The 25,000-nt window shown below is 41.4% G+C and overlaps 4 protein-coding genes across 4 annotated transcripts in view; 1 reads left to right on the top strand and 3 right to left on the bottom strand.

Annotated features, from left to right (window-relative positions):
* LOC138038446 (uncharacterized) overlaps window positions 1-564 on the bottom strand; it is a 9,725-nt gene extending 9,161 nt beyond the window's left edge. The window contains exon 1 of the mRNA XM_068884311.1: window positions 1-564. This exon is cut by the window's left edge and continues 62 nt beyond it. Coding sequence (XP_068740412.1) covers window positions 1-233 — 233 coding nt within the window. The 5' untranslated portion in view covers window positions 234-564.
* Window positions 565-2,350: 1,786 nt separating this feature from the next.
* On the bottom strand, window positions 2,351-9,935 carry LOC138038444 (uncharacterized). The gene is made up of 4 exons (XM_068884310.1): window positions 9,551-9,935; window positions 7,600-9,232; window positions 6,887-7,093; window positions 2,351-3,691 (listed from the first exon to the last, which is right to left on the bottom strand). The coding sequence occupies exons 2-4, from the start codon at window positions 8,528-8,530 to the stop codon at window positions 3,453-3,455; spliced, it is 1,377 nt and encodes a 458-aa protein (XP_068740411.1). The 5' UTR covers window positions 8,531-9,232; window positions 9,551-9,935; the 3' UTR covers window positions 2,351-3,452.
* Window positions 9,936-12,122: 2,187 nt separating this feature from the next.
* LOC138038443 (uncharacterized) lies at window positions 12,123-20,307 on the top strand. Its single transcript, XM_068884309.1, has 8 exons — window positions 12,123-12,375; window positions 12,630-12,783; window positions 13,735-13,839; window positions 14,438-14,499; window positions 16,462-16,522; window positions 17,039-17,258; window positions 18,777-18,932; window positions 19,515-20,307. The coding sequence occupies exons 1-8, from the start codon at window positions 12,211-12,213 to the stop codon at window positions 19,726-19,728; spliced, it is 1,137 nt and encodes a 378-aa protein (XP_068740410.1). The 5' UTR covers window positions 12,123-12,210; the 3' UTR covers window positions 19,729-20,307.
* LOC138032675 (serine/threonine-protein kinase RIO2-like) lies at window positions 19,900-24,477 on the bottom strand. Its single transcript, XM_068880384.1, has 6 exons — window positions 24,466-24,477; window positions 23,865-23,929; window positions 23,300-23,392; window positions 22,497-22,569; window positions 21,392-21,500; window positions 19,900-21,159 (listed from the first exon to the last, which is right to left on the bottom strand). Exons 1-6 carry the CDS (start codon window positions 24,475-24,477, stop codon window positions 20,750-20,752), a joined length of 762 nt encoding a protein of 253 aa, XP_068736485.1. The 3' UTR covers window positions 19,900-20,749.
* Window positions 24,478-25,000: the final 523 nt, after the last annotated feature.

Below are 25,000 nucleotides of genomic sequence, written 5' to 3'. Positions count from 1 at the left end.
ACGAAAGCATCAAATGCGTTTGGCCCACTTCGTTCAAGCATATCCAAGAGTTCAAAGACTTTTAAAGAGGTATTTTTTTCGGCCAAAATCAATTCTTTATCGTCTTCTGTCAGTACGCCACGCCACTGAAGGAAATTGACAACTTCAGTCATCGTCGTTTCTCCAATGTTTTTCGACAGATACATCCGGTTTTTCTGCAAAACTTCTCTTTTTCTTTGCTCTAGTTGTTCCATGGCTTCTCTGACAGTAACTAGATTTAAAAGTGCACGAAAAACCTTACAGACAGAATTCTAGGAAGCATGCATCTTTCGGAGTGTTTTGACAGTATACGGAAGTTTGACTGCGCCTGCGCATGCATAGTGTGTCGATTCCGTGAAATAAGGAAGCCCAAGGGAAGAAATGTCATTATTCGTTGATCTGATCAAATTTCCTAATCTGAGCCATATGTACTTTCTTTAAGTGCCAAACTATGTCGAGTACGTCCCTCTGATCTTTTTGGTCCCCCAACAAACTTACTCTGTGTGCGAGGTTTTAATTCTCACTATTAAATCAATACGGTCTCCCTGAAGGTAGTCAACGATCCTGAACTGATTTCAGGAAAACATCTGCAACTTTATGGGGACGCTCCAACTCACGTCCCGGAAATTTGTCACCAAAGACATAGGTTGTTTACCATTTAGCAAAAATTCCGGAAATTCCGGTTGATTTGTAAATGGAACACGGCTCTTTGGTTCGTTCCAGTGGCAAATTTCCGGGAGAAGCGGGACGTCTGAAAAGGTAGTCCTGTTTTCCCGTTGGAAACTTTCCGATGGAACTGTGTGTTCCATTTACAAGTTTTGAAAGGTCTCACCAGTTCCAGGCTATTCATGGCCATATTTTTAATTTTGACGCGTAAAGTTGCAATCACCGGGCGGCGAACGGACTTGAGTTCAATGGAAAATGGAACACGTTTTTCACTCGTTGGAAATTTTACCGAAATTTCCTGAATTTTTTTGTAAATGGTAAACAACCAAATGTCGTAGTAGTCTTTCTAGGGGAGGGGAGAGTCCCACAGTGTCTTTTCCTCCCAGGAACGCCTGATACGGTTTGTAGTTTCGCTTTCGGGTTGTCGTTCCTCTCCGCGACTTTCCGGAACAGAGAAAAACATTACGAGAAACACATCTTTGTTTGCTTGCTCATCTTGTACGTTATCTTCGTCTGTCGTTTGCCAGTTATTCTGGAGCAACAGGCTAACTAAATACTTGATAAGCCATCTCCACACTCAAGCGGTTGCGTTGTGTTTCTCGCAGACGAGTCCGGTAGAAATTCGTAGCCGTTTGTCTTGGTAGGGGTGGAGGGGGAGGGGGTTGTGAAAGAGGGTGTCGCGCAACAAGTGGTTACAGTTAGGATTAGGAACAGAGGTGTGAAGGGTTCATAGCGAGAACAAGGTCTGGAATTTTACATATAAGAAGTTTTACAATTATAGAAATTTCTTGTTTCTGCTCGTTGAACGTTTGAACTAATATGTACAGAGACTACAGAGGCAACTCACGTCAATTCTTGATTCTCCCTCCTTGAACAAGAAGGCGCTTTCTCTTTAAAGCTTAAAGTACTTATAACCTCAAACCACATTTCCACTTTACTTATTTTCCGAAATGATCCCAGACATGGTGTTGTTTTTAGAACCTTTTGATTGAAATTTTACTTTTTTTAATTGGCTTTGAAAGCCGGGAAATGTGGTCATACTGGAAAAGCGCCCTGGGACGAGGTTGGGTCATACTTTGATCAATGACCGAGCAATGAAGGGGAATGGGTTCGATTCCGGGTTGACGTCATAAATTCTGTTCGGTGTTTTCACTTTTCTGAACGCAAAGCAGTTTGTGACGTCAACTCGGTATCGAACCCATTCCCCTTCATTACTCGGTTATTGATCAAAGTAGACCACTTTTCCCGTCTTTCAAAGCCAACAAAAAAGTGAGATTTCATTCAAAAGGTTATAAAAATTACACCATGTATTTGGGATGATTTTAGAGAAAGAAGAAAGGGGAAAATTGTCTTGAGGTGATGGGCACTTAAGTTGATATAGGAAACAAATGTGAAATAAGAACGCGTGAGAAATGAATACTACGTTGAAGGACAATCTCACATGACTATGCGCAAAACAAATCTTCCGTTAAATGGTTTGAACTAGCCTGGGTAGCTGGCGGGATATTTTATTGCTGGGTTATTTAAACCTATGGCTGCTTAGTTGTCCCCACGCCAGTCGCGGCCCACTCCCGGCCAAAAGAACTAAGAGCGAGTCTCGGATTTTACCATTATTTGACGATGGAAAGCGTGTGAGTGAGAACGATCTATTGGAACCGGAAAGACAACGTGACCTCATCACATAAAAACTACCTATAAAGTTTATTTCATACCGGAGAAAGTTACATCATGAAAGACGTAAACTTGGTAAATAAAAGACTTTCTAATGATACACAGCATATGAGAACAATTTAACACAATTTTATTCCGAAACGAATTTACAACTCTAAAGTTTGCTACGCAAATTTTTCAACTGATGATAATTTACTAAAAATGCTTTCACAGATTAACCCCAAAAAATTTGGATTAAATACTACAAGTACAACCTTGTATTTTTTGCTAACTTTTAACCTTGAGACTATTACATGTCTTCTGGGTCACTTTGAATAGGCCATTTCCGCGTTCATGTCTGCCTCCTCTTCAAGGCGAGTTTAAGTGCGAAGTTTTTGTTATGAAAATTAGTTTTTATTCATATGTAAAGTAAAACTAATTACCATCACAAAAACTTCGCACTTAGACTCGCTTTGAAGAGAAGGCAGACATGAACTTGGAAATGGCCTATTAATATAGTACACACAACTTCAACATAATTTTATAAATAAACTATGTAAAATAAGCTTCCAAGAACTGTTAGTATTAACTCAACAAATGCCTTGGCGGCCTACCGTGTTCAAGAGGTTTATGTATTTTGATTCAGTTGGAAGCCACACAGCCCAAGAGTGGCCCCCAAAGTTTAAATGTTAAAACTGATCAAGTTAATTAACTGATCAAGTTTGTTTCTCTTCTGAAAAGTCAGATACTTCAAAGGTCATAATTCTAACCAGTATATAATTCTTCATTCAGCAAAAACGAATTAAAAATTATCTTATTTATCTCCTTGTAAGTTACGGACCCTTTGAGGTGTTTTATAACTTTCAGTGGAAGACAAGGTAGGATCGATTTGCACCTATAAACTTATTTGGAATACAATTCATAATTAAGTGAAGTACGAACGTTCGGATGAGTCAGTGTAGTAATGAGAAAGACTGTTTAGAATGACAATGACTGCCGTTACGACAGCGAAAAAGGTTGTTCTGGTTGTCCGAAACGTCAAAGTCATGTAAACAGTCCTTCTCAGGACTACACTCACAATTAAGATATGACACCTGGGTTCAAACCATGTACGATAACTATAATTCTTCGATTGTCGCAACATGATTAGGAATTCGTTCTTTTCGCAAACGAACTACTTCTTGCAAACTATCCAGTTCGCTTTTCGTTTTCTCAATGTCTTGCCGCGAGGCATGGAAGCGGGTTTGGACTCCGTACGCCTTGCGCAAGTTCCTCAAAGCTTCCTCAGTAGAACCCAGGACTCCTAGAGCGCAGCCTAGACCATAATAAGCTCTGGCCGTGTCCAAATGGTCTTCACCTGGCGAGTTAAATCAATCAGAGATGTGAGTAACTTCCTAAATCGAAAGATCTACGACTGTAGTTACACAAACGAGACATCAAACACTAGAGATCTAAGGAAAACTTGTTCAGTGCTTTTTTTGCTCGAGCACCATTCTTCCCGATTCAATTTATCAGAAGTGAGAAACTTGTGATTACACCTCATCGGCGGGTTCACTCTGAAGGGTAAAATGTCATAGCTTTCGCAAAGGTGAAACTACCGCAACCCTGTTTTCAATACTGACCCTACTAATATAAAATTGATACTTACCGTATTTACTCGAATAAGCGCGGCGGCGCTTATTTAATTTTTCGCGCCACAAGTGCGGCGCTCATTTAAACATTTTACCAGACAAATTTACTTTTTCAATATTTTTATTCAACGGAACACTTTCTATCTGTTAATTTTCCAATGGACTGATACTAAACTGATAAATCTAGAATTACGAGAGAAATTCACGCGGTGAAAAAAACCCGTTGTCGAACAATTTACAACGTTCAGATTACAACAGAGCTTCGCATAGCAAGAATTCTAGAAAGAGAGCTTACCGCCCGAGCAGAGAAATACAGTCACTTTGAACTAAAGGACATCACATTTAAGGAAAATAAATTGCCGATGCTGTTTTAAAATTGTTTTATAGTATTTTTCCTGGTTATATGGAATTCCTCGAATAAGCGCCGCATCGGCGGTGCGGCGCTTATTAACTTTTTTGTCCCAGATACGGCGCTTAATCGAGTAAATACGGTAGCCAATGCCTTTTTGTGCACTGGTGAAACGACCTTTGATATGATCGTTTAAACCGAGCGAAGGTTATGTTAAGTTATGCATATGTTAATTGGGAACCCATCAAGACTTCAACGCTTCCCTGATTTTTGCTTCCATTCCTTATTTTCACCAATCCCCATAACCATAGTTAATATACGGGAGATGGGTATAAATCTCGACAAGTTTCTTTGTTTCATGTTTTTGTTCGCTGTTTTGGCCCTGACCATGAACAAACCACACCCTCTTTCCAAAAGACAGCAAATCACAAGTTTCGATTGATTTATGCAGAACTCAGTTGTCAACCGAGGACAAAACATTAAGCACGTCACGGTTGGTCACGGTCAAGTTAACATGAAGTGCGATGTCACTGTTCTCGCTTTTGAAGTTTCAAGACTTTGATAACCAGCCCATCTGCGTGAACTATGTATGCCATAACGCAGTTCATTTTGGGGGTTTATTCGCATTAAAACAATGGATATCCAGTTAACTGAGGCCCCTTTTAATACACGAACGCGGTTTCATTTGTAACCGCATCGTTTTCGATGCGGTTACACCTTCAGTTTACACGACACCCATCGAGACTGTTGCCGAAACAGTGTCGATTTGAAACCGCTGCCAAAAGTGGAGCGTTTTCAAAACGATGCGGTTTCATCTGTCGTGTAAACAACGAAACCGCATCGATTTGAATACAGGTCACTATTTTGGTGCGAAATTTACACTGTTCAATCCAAAATAGTGAATTTAGCACGTAGTTCAGAGTTCGCTTATACCATCACGACTTTGATTTTCAGGCGAAAACGATTCCGTATAAACAGTTCCAAGCCGCATCGATTTTGGCGCGGCTTCACAGTCATGACGACGTGTCGATGTGAAAAACGCTGCCTAAAGCATGATACACTCCCAAGAGCAAAAAACTTGTATTTTTTTATGTTAAGACTCCCAAAAACGTATTGACTATTTTCACCATTTCACAATGCAATACGTTTTGAGGATGGGGGGTGGGGGGGGGGGGGGAGGGGTTCTTTACATAAAACAATATAAGTTAAATACTCTTGGGACTGTATCATGGCTTCAATGAACCGGATATCCATTGTTTTAAAGTAAATAACCCCCCTAAATGAACTGTATTATAGGATTGATGAAAAAAGCGAATTGCAACATGGGATCGGGGAAATAACGAATTAACAACCCTCTCCTTGAAATATGTGGCAAACATAACTTGGATCAAGACTCCCCAACCACTATGTCAATTTTTAAAGGGCTTGACTTGGGAGCAAGGGCAGTTAATGGCCGAAAGAAAAAGGTTGTATGCCAAAGTACAAGCTACCATTGCCTGCCTAAAATATTCTTGGTCGTCTATTAGGCGGCAACTTGGAAACCTTTTTGACTTTGCCAATTAGTACAGAAGATTCACCAGATTCCATCTCATAGAACTTATTATATAGTTTTTATAAAACATTACGATGTAATTGAGCTGGAGATGTAAGGGTGGTCTAGAAAGTTTTTGTTTCATCACCCAACCCCCCCCCCCCCCCCCCACACACACACACACACACACACACCCAACCCCTACTGTATGGACACTAACACTGTAACAAAAAAAATTGAAATAGGGGGCAAATACTTGGGCTTACAGTTACTCTCTGTGTTGGATACCAAAATTGGGCATGGATAAATAAATAAATAAATAAATAAATATTGCTAGTGCTAATCACCCTTACTTGCAGTCGAGGACTGAATTGCGAAGGGCGCGGCTCACGACATCGGGCTGAAAGCATACAAAGGCGCCCCGGCTGCCGCTATACAGTCCATGTTTGATGTCGGAGCACAGCACCACAGCTAGATGTCAATTAGCTGTGAGTCGATTTTGATGAGGAGGGAGGAAAACCGGAGTACCCGGAGAAAAACCCTCGAGTCAGGTTGAGATCGACTGAAACTCAGCCCACATGCTGGCCGAGGCCAGAATTGAACCCCGGCTCGCAGCGATGGGAGGCCCGATAGATAACCACTAAGCCACCCTGACTCCCATAGAGCGGTTTTTAATTGAGTGTCGAAAGTAATTAGCAAATTGCTTTGGTTTTGCATTACTTCACTCAGTGATTCGTTCAAAGTTCTCGTGCCATTTTTTCAACCAATCAGAAGTGAAACCAAAATGAATTGTGGCTCGGGCGTGCACATTTTCCCGTGCTTTGTGCCGGCTACATGGAATTGCTTTGAGTTTTGATTGGTTTACTGGATTGTCTCTGTGCTTTTTAATTGGCCAAAGTAATTACGTTGGTTTTGGTTTTACGACACTCAATTGAAACTCACTCTAACAAAATTACTTGCATGATCCCCAGGAGCAACAAAAACCCTATGGACCAGTTTGGTGCCATGATGTGAGAAAAAAATTAGTCACTTTCTTTTTACCTAACAAGGAGCATCTCATCTGAAGACTCTCCTTCTTGCATACCACTGCTTCCTGGGGACAACTGAGTTTCAGGTAAGCATTCCCCAAGTAATCCAGTACTGAGGCGGTGAATGGGTGTGTTCCGAGCAATCTGCGGTACCTGACGAGACACATGTTTTGCCAAATGTTGACAGCTGCCTTGTATTTCTGACTGTCATACATGGCCACTGCAAAAATTTAACAAATGTCAGGTAGAATGTATATATAAATATGAAATCCAAACAATACCATAATATTCTATTTTCTTTTCTTTACTCTTTAAACCCTTTTGCCCCTAAGGGCTCCCCATTGGGAAGTCAAATAGTTCAAATGGTCCAGCGTTGGACCGAGTAAAACCTACAGGTGGCCATTAAGGTGGGAAAGGGTTAATTAATGATAAGGCCGACATTTTTCCAGTCAACAAGGAACTTTCTGTGTGCCCATGATCAATGCATTTAAGTTGATTTTATGAGGTAGTAGTGATTTTTTGCAAACGAGTGATTCAAGAGGGCAATAATATTTTGTTATCATTTCCTTTGGTAATTCGGCACTTTGCTTAGTGACTGCCTTAAGAAGTCCCCCATTTTCTTTTAAAACAAATCAAAGCTGAATTGTTGGAAATAGGTGCTTATTATGGATTTACTCTAACAAAAGGGTCATTGGAAATGTAAAAGTCCATACCAGTTGTACTTACTTGCAAGGTCAGAAAATCCACCCCCCACAAGCATCTGTTCATTTTTGCCTGCATCTTTGCTCTGTGCTAATGTTTTCCGCCGAACAATTCCTTGTGCAAGGAGTGAGATGCCTTTCTTCTTATCGCCAGCTACAAAAGTGCAAAGGCCAAGTTTGCACTCGCAATGACCACGGCACTCATCATAAATTCCCAGAGATTTTTGCAGATCATGTGCCTCTTGAAGGTTAGTTTTTGCATCTGTACAATGTGCATCCTTGTAACCATAAAAACAAAGTTGTTTGAATCCAATGGACAACTGACACTCGCTGTAAAGTGTTTTATCTGAAAGACTTTCGACACCACTTAGCAGTTTGCCATAAACAGACATGAATTCATTAATGTTCATGCATTTTGCAAGGAAACCGACAGTCTTTGTTGAAATGTGGAGACCAAAATGTTTCAAATAGCCATCTTTTGAGGCAGTGAGTGCATGGCAAATGTTTGTTTTGTTCAACTGGTATTCGTCTATTGCAGGTTTGCAATCTGTGGAGATGAAGACATCATTCAGCTGTTCCAGAAGTTTGAGATAATGCTGTGAAAACAGGTTTATTGCCATATTGTACTCATTACCACACAGGCTCCCTCGTGTTGCAACACAGAAAGCTTGCACCAGGGGATGTAAACTGTACTGCAAACAGCCATCAACCTCCTCTGGCTCAACAAGTGAATGGGATTCAAGGGCATTCAAGATGAAATCAAAATCAAGAGGCTTCATCTCTTTGAATAAGACTTCCTTTGCTTCACCTTTTTTGAAGACTGTTGGAAATGTAGCCAAATATGAGAGGGCCTTCCTTGACATCTGAAGGCAAATAGTCGTAAAAAACTTCAAGACGCCTATGTAGCTCTTGGATTTCAGGATTCTTTCCCCTGAGAAATTCATCCTTGCATTCATGCAGACTTCTGTGAAGCTCTACTGGATCGATTGTCTTGGATTTCAGCAGAAAGGATGCTGTTATTTTGAGCAGTAGGGGTACACCACCACAGACCTTGTGCCACGAAAAGCGGGTGGCCTGTTGATCTGGAATACCTTTATTCTTAAGGAAGAGAACTGACTGTTCCTCAGTCAGTGGCTTCAGTGGATATTCCACTGGTGTGCTGTGATAATCCAATTTTGACAACAGAATTCTGCTTGTCACAAGAGTTAGAACATTTGTTGCCTCTTTGCTGATCGCATCCAAAAAAGTATTAAACAAGGCGCCATCTTCCTTTTGCAGGTCTTCTGCATTATCGAGAATTAGAACTGTTTGTTTCAACAGTGATGCTAGGTATTGCTGCACTTGCAAGATAGGGGCCCTTGCAAGGGGAATGCCAACTACCTCGAGCATTTTCTTGGCTGCAGCTTCCACAGATGTCACAGTTCTAAGGGAAATGTACACTATGTCTTTCCCTTGACCTTTCATCATGTGGCCTACAGCTATGGCCACCGCTGTCTTTCCAAATCCTGGAGGGCCAACGATTAATAACATACGGGCAACTGAAGTCAACGTTTGGGTGATTTTCTCGCAATCTTCCCCTCTTCCGATGATTTTTGGGTTCTCTTCGGAGAGACCAAGACAAGTTGCTATTTGTTCAGGATCTATTTCAGAAGATTCGCCTGCAATAGAAACAGCAATATAAATAAATTATGAAAGTTTGAGCAGAGTTTGTCAAAAAAAAAGTTTGAAGGGCTCCGACTATTTATTGATTTTTGATCGGTGAATGAGTTTACGTAAACTACACATACACGCACGCTGAATCCTATTTGTAAACAACCTGGGATCTATATTGCGTTGCAGGCAAACAACGATTTTTAAATAAAACAAATCTCGCCTTCAGAGTTTATGGAACTCGAAGAAGGAGCTGTGAACAAGGAAAAGACATTTCTGAAAATGAGACACTCAAATACCCATGAATCAAAGTGTCGATTTCGTACCTGCTAATTCCGATTGAAGACGTCTTGCAACGAATCCACAGCCAGAACTATTAAGAGCTTGTACGAACGTGTCAAATGCGTTTGGCCCACTTCGTTCAAGCATATCTAAGAGTTCAAAGACTTTGGAAGTAGTATTTTTTTCTACCAAAATCAATTCTTTGTCGCCTTCTTTCAAAACGTCACGCGACTGTAGGAAATTGGTAACTTCAGTTATCTTCGTTTTTCCAATGTGTTCGGACAAATACATCCGGTTTCTCTTCAAAATATCTCTTTCTAGTTGCTCCATGGCTCCTCTACTAGTAAATAGATTGAAAAGTGCGCAAAAACCTTACAGACAGAATTCTAAGAAGCATGCTTCTTTCGGAGTGTTTTGATAGTATACGGAAGTTTGACTACGCTTGCGCATAGGAAAGTTAGTGGATTCCGGGAAATAAGGAAGCCCGAGGGAAGAAATGACACGGTTCGTTGATCCGATCAAATTTCCTATCGTGAGCCATATGTACTTTCTTTGAGTGCCAAACTATGTCGACTACAACCCTCTGATCTTTTTTCCCCCCAACAAACTTACTCTTTGTGCGAGGTTTTAATTCATCCCTGAAGGTAGTCAACGATCCTGAACTGATTTCAGGAAAACACTTGTAACTTTTTGGGGACGCTCCCACTCACGCCCCGGAAATCTGTGGCCAAAGACAGAAAAAATCGGGTTGTTTTGTAAATGGAACACGGCTATTTGGTCCGTTCCACTAGAAATTTCCGGGAGAAGCGGGACGTCTGAAAAGGGAGTCCTGTGTTCCCGTTGGAAACTTTCCGATGGTCTGTGTGTTCCATTTACAACTTTTGAAAGGTCTCACCAGTTCCAGGCTATTCATGGCCATATTTTTAATTTTGGCGCGTAAAATCGCAATCACTGGGCGGCGAACGGACTTGAATTCAATGGGACACGTTTTTCACTCAAAGCCTAATCTCTTAGTAGTCTTTCCAGGGGAGAGTCCCGCGGTGTCTTTTCTTCCCAGGAACCCCTGATACGGTTTATACTTTCCGGCTGTCGTTCCTCCCCGCGACTTTCCTAGTCCTGTTCCGGGACTCCCTCTTACCCCGCCCTGAAAATAGGCCTGTCCAGGCCCATTTTCAGGGCGGGGTAAGAGGGAGTAAGAGTCTACCCCCCTCCCTTCAGAGATATAGAGATATATAATCCCCGACGCCCGTTGACTCGGTACATTTGAAAATCAAGATGGCCGCCATTAACGGTAAGACGGGCTCGATTTCGACGATCTCAGTGATCCAGACCTCTCAAGTCTCACGATTTTGTCGTGAGACTTTAATCTCACGGTCTCACGACGAGACAGACAAATCTCACGATAAATAGAGGCGCAAGCTGAAAGAATAAATTTTTTTGTAGCATTTCATTTTTGGCTTGCTTAGGTGAGTTTCCTGCGTCAATTCTGTGCAAATTTATAGTTAAACTTAACAAACGAAGCTGTTCAATTCTTCATCCGTCTACAGTCCATGACAGACTGCTGTCCATGATCATATATAGAACATCTGTTTGAAATTAGGTCATCATAACCAGTCTCTCGCATTTTGATCACGTTTTCAAAGTGGTGGAAATTGCTGACGAACCTGATGAACTATTGGATAGTTCTTAAAAGGCAGCTACTGCATATAATGCTGGCCTCGGTTTTTCAAAAGGTGGATAACGCTATCCACCGGATAAACACTAGCAAAAGCAATTGAGTTATCCAGTGGATATTAATTTATCCAGTGGATAGTGCTATCCATCCTTCGAACAACTGGAGCCTGAGCAATGAGATCAGCTCAGTGCTCACACACTGGCTGGACTTAAGCTGTGAGTATTGAAGCTGTGAAGATAAAGTTTATTCCTGTGTTGTTAAGGTCCACACATGTTTTTAAAAAAATATAAGCAGCAAAAAAACACTTTCTCTTATTAAGAACCTGTGTTTACTTGGTTGTGTCTGCCGGTCGATTAATCTCCATCTCCAGATTTTTTGACATCAGTCTCCAGATTTTCGGTGTTTTGAGGTTGAGAGGTCTGCTGATCTCACGGAAAAATAAAGGACCATAAAGAGTCTACGTTCTCTCTCCTTTCTTGAACAAGAAAGGCGTTATCACTTGACATTTTAAGTTGATATAGGAAACAAATATGAAATCAGAACGCGTGTGAAATAAATACTACGTCGAAATAAGTCTCAATGATCATTATACGCAAAACAAATCTTCCGTAAAGTTGGTTTGCATCAGGCTGGTAAGATGGCGGGATATTTTATTGTTGGCTTATTTAAACCGATGGTTGCTTAGTTGTCCCCATGCCAGTCGCGTCACAAAATCATCTTACTCGCGAGTGTTTAATAATCCTGCGATAAAATATTCCGCCAGCCACGCAGGCTAGGTTTCAACTGGATAACCATGGATTCCTGACATTGACAAAACTTGGCAATTCTTGTACAATCATTGTTACTTAGACAGCTGATGACCGCCAGGCATCGTTTCGGCAACCAATTAGAGACGGGCTGCCGATTTCACCATGGCGACTGCTTTAGTTTACGACTTTACCCCCTTTGAGATCGCGAATATTGCTCAGAAATTATTCTTGAGTGAAAATCAGCCGCCGGGGCGCAAGTTTTCTTCACCTTCCCTCTAAAATGCCTCAGTGGGTGCAGTTACCTCCGAATCTCGTCCCAGAAAAACACACCATGGGAAAGTCAATTTATACAACTGACTTCTCAAGCAAGCGACCCGGCTTTCAAATTCATCTTCAAAAAGCTCATCGATACCATGGAAGCCGACATCATCCACCGGTTCCAAAGGTTTGGAGACACTTTTTTGTGGTCAAGACATACTGGAAGCACACTAAGTGGGAGCTTTGAAACGCACACGGAGTTACTGCACAATTTTAGATTCAACGTGATTCTTGACGCTGCAACACAAACCATTTTAAGTCAAATAATTTCCCTAATTTGTCACCCACCTGGCGGATCCGCACAGTTTGTTTAAGAGATAGTCAAGATAGTTAGCTGGGAAAGCAAATAAAAGGACGTATTTCTCTCTATTTCGTTTTCAGAAGCCTGACAGGAAGACTATGCGAGCGTTACAAACCAGCGATTATTTGGATTTGAAAGAAGATTTCGAGAGGGCCTTGTCGACCATCAACGTGGACAAGAAACGCGGCTGCGTAAACGTGGATACGAATACACCAGATAACTCACGATCTTCAGGTGAATAAAGACTAAAATAGTGCTCTTCGGTACCATTGATACATTTATTTAATGTCAAAACGCACGCGACCTTGTCGAGGGTCTGTCGTTTTCTCGGTCACGAACTGCAAACCATTCAAATGCGGTATAAGATGCGGTTAACAGGCTGTGTACGGTGTTGTATGCCAAATCCAAACCTTACGATGTCACCAGGAAACTGCCTTGGCAAAATGGCAACAGTTCTATTTCAGTCATGCGAAAAAACTTGAAAATATTGGAATTTGTGTGATTGACCACATACCGGAGGTATTGAAAAAGAACTTGAATCGTGTACCAATTCTAAAAGTTGACAAAAATTTGCAAACAAGAGTAACGCAATTTAATAGTGGATACAAACTATACTAATTGGTGTTCAATCCTTTTGTGGCTTCTCCGAATTATTTTTGAGTCCAAATGCAAATTATTTTATTTGCCAATTTTCGAATGACGTTTTACAAGGTGAAGTTTATAACATGATAACTTAGTAAGCTTTGACCTCTTGGTCTGTAGTCTATGCTTTTATTCTGTGCGACCACGGAATTTGCATGAAGATTTTAGTTTCTTTATAAAGTAATGTTAAGTCGAACAAGGAGGCTTTGTGTTAAAAGAACAAGCGAATTAATTTTGTAGTTAACGAGACACATGCTATTATCTTCAAAATAAGCGAAACTTAAAAGTTAAGTGAGAAAGCCATCATAAAAATAAAGCTAAAAAAAGCCTAAAGAAAGAGACAATAATTTAGAGCCTAAAGGCAGCTTGTTCAAAAAGTGAGTTCAGTCGGAATAAAAACGAAACGTCCAACTTTTTTTAAAAATTACGATGCTAAAGAAACGAGCCGATTTGTTCTCAGAGCTAATGTTTGACTGAGTCGGAGGGCAAGTTTATTACTTATAGCTTACCCAGCGCTTATACTAAAGATTGTGGTTTTTGCAGCCACCGTTTCAGAGAAGACCCTGTTAGAAAAGTTTATTCAGCCAACAAAGGAACTTGTGCAAGAAGCCTGGCAAGGAGAAGCAACGAGTACAAAGCGAAATAGAGGCAAGTTATTCGTTAGTTTGTCATCCATAGTCCTCCATCTCACTTATCATTCCTCATCGAATGCAGACGCAGTGAACGGCAAGGAACACTGACGATCCAATATCAACCCACTGTCCTGATTTGAGTTAGAAAAGAGAGCCGCGAAATTGCGGAAGCGGAGCGTAATTTCAATTGCGCGGTTGGGTAGAAGACCCTTGTGGCTTGTTTAAGCTGTTTCCGGCTTACATCTCGAGATATTTCTTAAAAAAAACAGTCAACAGAAATTTTTTGTATCTATTATGGAAAATTCTTATTGCTTCTTTTGGCATAATTTTAATGATAGAGAGGCTAGTTTCCGATTGGAGTGACAAAAGCCTTTGATACAATATGAGCGACGCATCCTGTGACGAAAAGTTATTGCAGAAGAGGTAATAAATGAAAGATTCACCGTTGTGTGTTCAGGCTATCGTTAAAACCTTAATTTGAATATTTTTTGTTGTTGTTTGCGGAATACGGCAGAGAAATATACTAAAATACACGCAGCTCATATTACCGCATTGACGGTTTGGCGGCGTCCCGAAGTCGTTTCTTAAATTCAGTTATTGTCTACTCTTCGTAGATCGCCTCTTTGGTCTGGCGGGTCAAAAGGTTCCACTTCACAACAGACTGGAAAGAAATGAGGTAATTTTAAGACCTTGAAAATGCAACTTATTGACTTCAATGAACATTTTCACGGCCAGCCTGACATGAGTGTGTTTCGTCTCTGACATTTCAGGGTCGTACCGAGGTCTATTTCTCGTAAATAATCCCATATTTTTACTCAAAATTTTGATCACTGATCCCAAAAATGATGACAATTTTGATCCCTGAACCCGCAACATTTGGTCCCTGATCCCATGAAGAATACTGCTGATCCCGATCCCACGCGTTGTAATTCAAGATCCCAGGGCTGTGATCCCGGATCCCGCACCTTTTCAGTCCTTTCATCCCTGATCCCATATACCTCGTTACGAACCTGACATTGAACTCATCATTTTAGTGGTTTGCTATTTACGTCATGACCGCATTCATGTTGGATGACTCAACCAAGACACCACCACTCAGAGTTGTAGTAGTAGTATTTCTTTATTTGAACTTCAGTAATAACAATAGTATTTTAATTAACAATCATTTGGTATAAATAATTAAAATAGCTTAAAAACTGATTTACGAGATTGCCGAGTGAGAATCGAATGATCCAAGCCGCCAATACTGATGACCAATTGATCTGATCGCCCTAATACTTCCAGGTAGAGAGTTTCACAGTAAGGCAGCGCTATAGCTAAAGCTACGTTTCAAATAGTTGGTGGGCATCTTGGGTAAGTTTAATGTACGGAAAGAATCGCGCAAGTCATAGTCTGCGCCTCGCTCACTGAATAGTTCACGCAAGTACACGGGGGACCAACCCGTCAAGGGACTTAAAGATCATCATTGCTTTTTCCTCTCTTCTTCTAAAAGATAGCTGGTTCCACTTCAATGATTCAGGAAGCAATTTTTGTAGTTTCTCACTTAAATAAGAATTCAGTGATCCGGGGGCATATTAGTTTCCTTTGTTCGTAACCTTCGCCTTCGATAAGTTTGTCTCAGAAGGCCGGTTGCAAACCCCTTATATAGCCAGCATCAGGAGCCCAGCATTCAAATGATAGTGGCCGCTAGGCCTTTTACATGTCATCAATAATTTAGTCCTACCCATACGATTATAGGGATAGTCACTTTAATATCAATTGTGTCATCCTTTACGATTTAAAAACAAATTGTTCCTTTATGTGTTATTATTAAATTTTCAATCTCGGATATTGCGTTTCTAGCTTTCTGATTGGCTCACTCAGTCTCGATTATCAGCCCATATACCATAATGACCTCAAATAGAAACTGATTGTTTCGGTCATTTTGTAAAAACTGAGACAACATCCTGTCCTTCTGTGAGTAAGACAGTTCAGAATTTAATGAAAATTTAACAAAACAGTTAGTCCATTCGCGCTTATTCACTTCTTTCTCGAATCCCATAATACCTCTTGTTTGCAGTTTCTCCTTGGACATAAAGATGTCCCTAGGGAAATCGGAAACAATGCCTATGCAATTTTCTTCTTTGAAAGGGGGTGGGGGGGGGGGGGGTAAACAAGGGGTATTATGGGATCTGAGAGAGCAGAGAATTGGACATAAGATTTACCACCTCATATCCAGCGTGCCCTTGTGGAATAATTGTTACTTAACCAAGCGAAAATATGGCGCTTCCAATTTGTTCTGGGGTGTGGGGAGAAAGCCTTTCGTGAAAAGATCGAACTGAGAAGTACCCAGTGTTTTGGGAAACAGTTAACTGCAATGTTGTGAATAACACTGCAGTTATCGTGTGCAATGTCGGATGCCATTTATCCGACCCCAGAACGGTCTCCGCGCCGAAGTATTAAACGACCTTTGGACGCTTTACAGAGGAAAAAAAAGATGTTCGCCAGAGACAAAGGTGTTTGCTTGGTAGTGCAGATAAGTGGAAATGGGTTAACACAAGCGGAATCTAAGAAGTTACGCGAAACCAATACGTTTGTTTAATAATGCGCGCTGACAACCGAAAAGTTTTTAATCAGCTGGAGATGTTTTTGTTTACAGACGAAAAGGTCCCCTGTTTTACCCGGTGTTAATAACTGGCTGAGATCTTCAAATGAGTATGGTAAGTTCAATACTTCGCATTGAAGAGTGTGCAAATTAATATTTCTTTTGTAAGTTGCACATGGAAATTTAAATGTGGCACACGCAGCGCGTGTCTTGGCGTTCTCCTTTCGATCTGAAGGCCTCTCACAAAGTGGAACATCTTTTTGCAAAAAGAAAAGTGTTTGCCCAACTTTATTGGGGTTTCACCGGAAAACCTCTGAAGCAAAATGTGTTTTCGCATTAATTCTTTATACTTATAAGGTTACTAGACATATGGACCCGGTCGTTTTATTGGAAATCAGTTTTTTTTATTTTCGAAACCCCACTCTTTTAAATTTGTAACGCTTCCAATTGTACAGGTACTCATCATAAAGTAAGTGTAAAGACTTATCCACTGTTTTTCAGCACTATTTAAATTGGTGACCAAAAACAGCCTTTTAGTGATTTAGTGACCGATTAAAGTATTAGGGTACTACTACTACAGTTGCACGCGGAATGGGAATAAATCACTTGGGATTTGATTTTTTTGTTTCAGAGAAGGCAGTGGTTTACAATTTCATGGATACTTTGTCAAAGGCAACTTCAAATCCTTTACCAGGGAGGCCCGCAGCACCAAAACCCGAAGAGAAGAATTTAGGGAAGCCACAATTCTCTAGACAACTGTATTTTCAACGACGAGCCAAGAGCGCTTGCTCACAACGAGTAACGGATCGGCCTCGGTTACCGCCACGCCCTAAATCTGTTGGATCAATGAGGTGAGAAAGTAGGGAGGTAAAGCAAGGACGATGACCATGGCTACGAGAACGTAAAAATATCTAAAAATACAATTTCCCCTTATTATAATAATGGGCGGCCTTGACGGAATACCTTGGTAATATTATTGAATCTGTGCAGAAGAGGGCTCTTCGCATCAACCTCGTTCCCAGGGTCTCTCTTCTCTGCCTCCATTGTCGTTGAGAAAAGACAATGGAGGCAGAGAAGAGAGACCCTGGGAACGAGGTTGTCTTCCCATTAGGCTATCGAACCTTGTTACCGTTACTGTTACTTTACTGTCACTGGGCTCCAGGATCTTTCCACCCGTTACGATGCCCCAGGAGGGTCACAGCTGCACAGTCCAGTTTAAACAATACGATCTCTTCCTCCAATGAAGGATTATCTTTCATTGTCAGTTTGCCTTAAATGAAGTATTATCCTCCATTTAGATCACTCTGTCCCAGGACTTGTGGTAGCAAATAAAAAGAAAAAAAGTAAAAGCAGCCCCTGGACAGGATTTGAACCCAGAAGGAACTGTTTTTATCCACTTAACCACTAATAATCAACTGACTAGAAAATGTGCCGATTATTTACCAAAGCTAATTAGTATATATATAAAATCATTGAAGCTTGATTTTAAAATGGTTAGCTTTCTCTAGAAGTTTGCATTTGTAACCGACATTTTTCACTGTGTAAGCTTGCTTCTTACCGGGAGATAATACACGTTTACAGCGGTACTTTTGGAAGAAGAAATTATTGACATTAAAAAAAAAATGACATCCTCGCAGTTAGTGATGTGGTAGTTTAGTGGTTAAGTGAAGGGGTTATTAATCACACGTTCCTAGGTTCGAGTCCTGCGAGTCCAGACGTTGGGGTTCGGCTTTTATAAAAATGAACGATAATACTTCACTTGGAAGAAAGTGACAATTAAGAATAATCCTTCAATTCAGGGAGAGGCTTGGTTGATTTATATTTGGAAAGAGAAAAGGAAGTCTTAATGTCATCGAATTAAGATAGGAGTTTTGCTTGACGATGACCAGTACGCCATAGCGTGCGCAGTAAGTGCGAGATATCCTGAACAATGGCGGTACATGTATCTCTAAGATGAATTTATTTTATACAGTAACACAAAAGGTGATTGGGTAGAGTATTCCCAACAGTGAATAAGTGTGTTGTTATGGCATGGGTGGGGGCTCCCCGGTACAGTCACAAATGAGTCTATCTTTAGAAGACCTGTTCCTGCGAAAATCAGTTGTTATGTCCCTGAAAAAAACATGGCAGAAACAGTCAGGCGTGGTGACATGGCTTCTTCTGATTGGTTAAAATTGGCGGCCCTTTGTTTGTTTCGCGCGCAAAGTAAATTCACTTGTGACTGTGCTGGGGCAAGGCCGCAAAGTGAAAGATCAACACTCTTATGTTCTTCACTCTTGGTATTCCCCAAATACCGGAAAACACGATAACCCGTTTGGTCATGTTTACTCGATTTGCTAAACCACCCCGGGAATTTTTGATTTTCATAGGGATGAAGAAAAACAAGAGGCCGAGACGGAGAATCAAGTGGTGGAGCATACAGAGCATGCCCGACATCAGCACTATCACCACCTTAATCACACGGAAGGGAAGTGTGAGTTCTGCGATTATCTCAGGGTAAAACGGTTGCTGGAACACCTCAATAGGTAAGGTTGTAACGAGAAAATTACACCAAATTAATTTTATCTTCATCTCTCAATAACCCGCCCACCCAGGGAGGCACCGCCACTGTGTATGAAGCGAGAAACTCGACACACAATCTGTTTTGAAGCGATTGATAGACTCGACTTCTGCTAAGACATCAAGTTTTCAAATAGAATTAAGGGCAGTGCCGTCGTAATCATTTCCTGCTGTATTCGATATTCACAACATTTTGCAGTGGAAAGGAAAGGAAAGGAAAGGAAAGGAAATTTATTTTATTTAAGTGTCTAATCTTCTAGCGCCGTAGAGCACTAATCGGGGACACTGTAAATTGAAATTAACAAGTTAACACAAATCAAATCAAATTTTGGTTTTTGAGGAGAGGGTATAAAACTGAAGTAGCCGGAAAAAACCACTCGGTGCAGAGTAGAGAACCAACAAACTCAACCCACATATGACGCTGAGTCGAGGAATCGAACCTGCGCCATATTGGTGGGAGGCGAGTGCTCTCACCAATGCGCCATCCCTGCACCCCCAAATTGAAATTTCCAAACTGAAGTTTTCTCGTATAATAACCCTCACTTCAGGTATGGCGGTTCTCATGGACTTGGCGATGCGACCCTCAGTCATTTGCTGAAGCCCCGGATGGACCCTTCCCACAATCCAACACAGGATGATTACGACTACATCCACGACAATGCATTCTTCACCAACACCAATGCACGCGATCGAGGATATTTCATAATAGCACCTGATTGGGTGTCGGAAAGGAAAGGCATCATGTCGACTCATTACCAGTGACCAGCGGCCTCTCGACTTCTAAACATGCTCAAAGGTTTCACTGATAGAAAATTTTTCCCCTGAACGAGATTTATTTTAAAAGTGGCAAAATTCACGGTCCTTTTCCAAAATATCTCTTTCACAAACAATAAACCAAAATTTGACACGAGCATCCTACTTCGTAAGACCATCTGGCAGAAACGGTGACGGTTTAATTATTATCAAAAGGGAAAACCAGAGTTTCAAATTTATTACCTAATATATTTTGAACCCAAGAGTCATATCAAAACTTGAAGAGGTGAAATCGTCCGGGTGAGAATAGTCTTGAGAAGGCCTGTTGGTGATGACATTGACTGATGTTTCAAACCTATGCGGAAGTCATCCTCAGAGGACACCTTCCGCTCAGTCAATATCACCTCTTCAGGACTACCCTCAAAGGGACGATCCCACTTTACTAAGTTTTGCCGATATATTTTCTACAGAGGATCTTGTTGGGATACGGATTGTCTGACGAGGCTATTTATTTGAGTAAACAAACAATGTAAATAGTTCACAACTCCGGTTTGTCAGTTTGATATTTAATAAAACTAGAAAAGCGAACTGTTCTAATTTGCAATAATATTATAGTGTTGAAAGGGATGTTGGGATAGCCTTGTTACGCAGTTTGATTGGTTAAAAGTAAAACCAGTCAAATCCCAAATTGTCACGGTGAGCTCGCTCGTAAGCATCTCTCGCCCCTGGGGCCCGTTTCTCGAAAGTCCCGAAAAGCCATTTGTGAAACTGCCAACCGCTTGTTTTGGAAAACCGATCTTTTAACCTGTTTTCAAGGTGAGAGAAAGAAAAATAACTGTGAAGTTTGACAACTTAAATCCTCTTCGTTCTTGAGATACAAAGGGAATTGTGCCACCCAAAAATGGCCCGTAAAGGTTCGGGACTTTCGAGAAACGGGACCCTGGAGACGACCACGTGAATTGCTGCGATTTCTCGTAATCTTAGTAATCCGCTACATTTTGTTCGAATCTTAGCGAACTTGGCACTCCACTCACCAATCGTCATTCCATGATTGCGCGCCATGCTTGACGGTTTCCCTGTTTTCCCGCCTTGACCGAGTTACGGCGGACGCTTCGCCTCGCTTTCGTCTGCGCATGTCTCGTTGTTTCTTGTCCAAACTCTTCTTCACTCTACTTCTGATTTCTCTAGAGTCAATACTTGACGTTGTCGAATAACTTGATATACTTCTGACGTCATCGTCTAAGCACCTCTCGGTCACGTGACTTTTGGCATCGCGATAGGGTCTATGCATTTTATTTTGATTACTCAGCTTCTCTAGTTCACAGTCTTCGCTCTTTTCTTGTATTTCCATGTCGCCCATGTTTAACCGAGAGTCGTCATCTGTATTTTGTTGATCATCTGCGAAGCTTTCGTCTGGACTGCATTCTTCCTCACAATTATCTGCCACAAAACATCAAAAGGGTTTACGCATCACTGGTTTCCTCCCTTAGGAGCACCCATCAGTGGCGTCTTTTGCTATATATTTGCATTCAGTGACTTGCAGAGTACATTCCTCTGAAGAAGACCGCAGAAGGCGGTCGAAAATCTAGTTTTAAAGTTTTAAGATTTGTTTTAAACCCCCTTGTTTAGAACTTTGATTATGAACACGGATCGCTCCATCAGTTTCATCTACCTTCGTTGTCGTCATCATCTTCGCCTTTTTCTTCCAGCTCCTGGGCATGCGCGGTTTCGCCAGCGTCATCAGAATCTCTGTCACTGCAAGCTTTCAGGTCAGCAGAAGCCTGAAAAAGAGAATAAGATGGAACGAAGTGTCCTGGGGGGACATAAAACACTTTCAAATCCAGTTTAAAAAAAAAACATTTCAAGTTATGATTTTCGAGGCTTTTGAGAAACGGTCCTCTAGGCTATCTAAACACTGAAATTAACTTTCATCAATTAATTCTCATTAGTGCTATAAAGAATTGCAAAATGATAACACCAGGAATCGAGACCACCTTAGTCTCCTTCGCAGCCGTCTTTCGGGATGTCACGCAACGCTCCCCCGAAAAGAATGACTGCTCACATCGGAACCACATTCCTTTCTCGGATTGAGCCAATCAGAGCTACAGTTTCATTTTCTGGAAATGTATCGACTCTACCAATAATACCTCTCGTTTCGTCAATGCGCTCGATCACCACAAATACGCAGGTCTGTTGTTTGTATTTTTCGAAGCGACCGCGTTGACCATGAGCGCAAGAATAAGTGGAGAACTGAGAGAATAAAAGAATGTCAATATAATCACATTATTCGATGTTTTTATTGACTTTAAAATCAAGTCTTCGTGTACCCGCAATTCTATTAATTTCACGTCATTTTAACTGCCACTATGCATGTAAACAGAGCTGAAACCAAAGCAAACAAATGTCTAGTCAAAACCTGACCGCGCCTGTGAAAACCTAGGTAATAGCAAGTCTTTCTGGTACATTAGATGAGGTTTTGCCTAGGTCAAAACACAGATTCGATCTGCGGCCAGATACCAGGCAAATACTCAATACTGTTGCAAAATTATGGGTTACCTTTATTACCTTTATGGCTGTTTTAATTGACCGTCAAAACAATGGGAAAGGAGACTAAGACCAACTTCGCCTTTCTAAAGGTCGCGCATCAACGGCCGCGGTGCCATTTTCCACAGAGCAAAGGGGCCCCATGAAAACATTTGCACAATTGATAATAAATCAATTCAACCTAATTATCTCAAACTATCGCAAACAAGATGAAATTATGATTTAATACACACCTCGTCAAATGACTCAGACATGTCCCGAGTGAAACCGCTGGCTGCCACTTCAACATCCAAGTTATGCAGACGCCTGATGGATGAAAATAAACGATAAAATAGTCGAACTCATTTTTAAAAAAACAACCGGAGTTCTTATAGTATCTACTGAAGTTACACAAATCACGTGACTCTGAAGATGACTTCCGCTCAGGTTGTCGAAAAGTCCCCGAGTGTTGGTCCGATGCTCAACCAACTACGACAATTGGTCGGCTAAGCTCTCAGTTGGCTTCAACCTCGTTCCCAGGGTTTTTCACCGCCGAGAGCGCCCGTCATGCACTCAGCGGTGAAAAGACGAGGTTGCGATAGCTCACTTGGAAGAGTACTGTTCCAGAACAATTCAAATCCAGTTCCAGCCTGAAATTGGACTACTTCCCCTTGGTTACTGTTTCAGTAATATTCGTAACTGCGATGACCCAAAGGTTTGAGAGCAAGCGGGAGCAGGTCGTTTCGCCCGATACGTAATATATGACTGAACTAAGACCAAACGAAATTTAAACTTTATAAATCTATATACTTATATAGACCAGCGTATTCCTACTCTGAATTTAAAATACCACGATAAGAATTCGTGAAATATCTACCGGTTCATTGTGTGTCCGTACTGGTCTTCAGTTTGGGCGAATAGGCTATCGAGCGAAACCACTGCAATTCAATCTAGCGGGTTACACTGCTGGATACGGCCCGCTAAATTAGACTTATAGCCCGCGAGATATCTCAGAGAAATCATAAACTTACTCTCTTGGATCATGTTTGTCACTTACTTTATATCAGCAAATTTTGGATAGAGCTCACTTTCGTATGAGAAACGTCGAAGAAAGAAATCCCTGATGCACTGGACATCTCTGTCAAAATACCTTGAATATAAACCAAAAAGAAACATCCTTGTCTGAAGGTTTTGAAACAAAAACTTTAAATGTATGCAAAGGCAGAACATTGATTAAACCCTGTTAGAAACCGTCAGGATTTTCGCTCATACGTAACAGCGCGCGTTCGGTCATTTCACGAAAATTCGGCCCCGACAAAATGACTGTGCCGAACTTGCCAGTAAAAAATAACAAAACGTGGGAAAAGAAGACAAAATACAGGGCTGAAAATTTGGGATCTTTTTATGTCATTGCATGCCCTAGTATTTATGGCATGCTGTATGAGGCAGTTCACTTTATAATATTTTAGAGAAGTTAAATTTGCGGACATAAGCTATATTTTTGTAATGGCCAAAGAATTGTACAACGCTTACAGGCATTCAACGGAAATCTGAAAATTCTGAGACCTACAGCACTATGAAGGCCTTCAATCAATAGCTTGTAAGAAGGAATTAACATATACCAGGGCACAGAGTTGACGGTCTTGTGGTCTGTTGTCTTCTCTCCATGCAGCACAATGTGGCCTGCCTGGTGAGGTGGGCAAAAACAGTCATAACTCAAAAAGATTTTGCCAGGTGCTGAAAGATGTATATGTAGTTCACATCTACATCTACATGTTCCAGCACTCGGCAAAGTCCCTATTTGACTTATGGCTGTTTCTGCTTAGGTGGCCTCATACAACGTAAGCCTTTTTAGAGACATACCTGCCAAGCAGGCCACTTCTGCTGGAGAGAGAGAGAACAGGACAGCCACAACACCGGGGACTACATCCCCTACTCTTATCGAATAGTGTGTGGGTTCTTTAACGTCACACAGGGAACTTATGAATATAGAAGTTATTTGTGAGACGGGGGCTACGGTTTATAGTCCTTATCCGAGAAGACTTGAAAGTCTAACCATTTGCAGGTGAAATTACAAAGGTAGCACTTTCTCCTCAGTTATTTTAAGATCCTGAGTGTTGATCCGGCCAGGGTTCGAACCAGCGACCTCCTGCATGGCAGCCTGATGCACCACCAACTAAGCCACCGGTGCTCATCATGTAGCTAATATTTTCGAGAATTTACCCTCCCAACCATGACCTACCGCACAGGACAGGCCACAACACCGGGAATTCCATGCCCTACTCTTTCCGCATAGTGTGTGGGACCTCGAACGTCCCGCAGAGTTTATGAACAAGGGTTTTCAGACGGGGCCTATGTTTTATAGTCTTTATTCGAGGAGACTTAAAAGTCTAACCATTTGCAGATGAAATTACATAGGCAGCACTTTCTCCTCAGTTATTTTTAAGACTCCGAGTGTTGGTCCGGTCGGAGTTGAACCCCCCCGGCGGAGGGGAAGTCGCATATGAAGGGGTGGGTACGCTAGTCGGAAATTTGAATTAAACCCCTAAAGAGACCAATCTGGGCTTTGCCCAGGAGTTTTTTGACCCCTTTATATTTCTTCGCGTGAAACCCTAAACGAGACCTTCACGGCTACCATAAGGGGTACATATGATGGCGTTTTCCCAAGAACACCCTAAGTGAGACCAAAATCGGAAATTTACACCCCCCCCAGCGAGACGAAGAGCATCCCCACCCCTTTCATAAGCGTGTCCCACCC

This window comes from Montipora capricornis, chromosome 2 (assembly GCF_036669925.1).
Source record: "Montipora capricornis isolate CH-2021 chromosome 2, ASM3666992v2, whole genome shotgun sequence".
In the NCBI taxonomy this organism is placed as follows: Eukaryota; Metazoa; Cnidaria; class Anthozoa; order Scleractinia; family Acroporidae; genus Montipora; species Montipora capricornis.
This window is presented reverse-complemented; position numbering and strand designations above follow the sequence as displayed.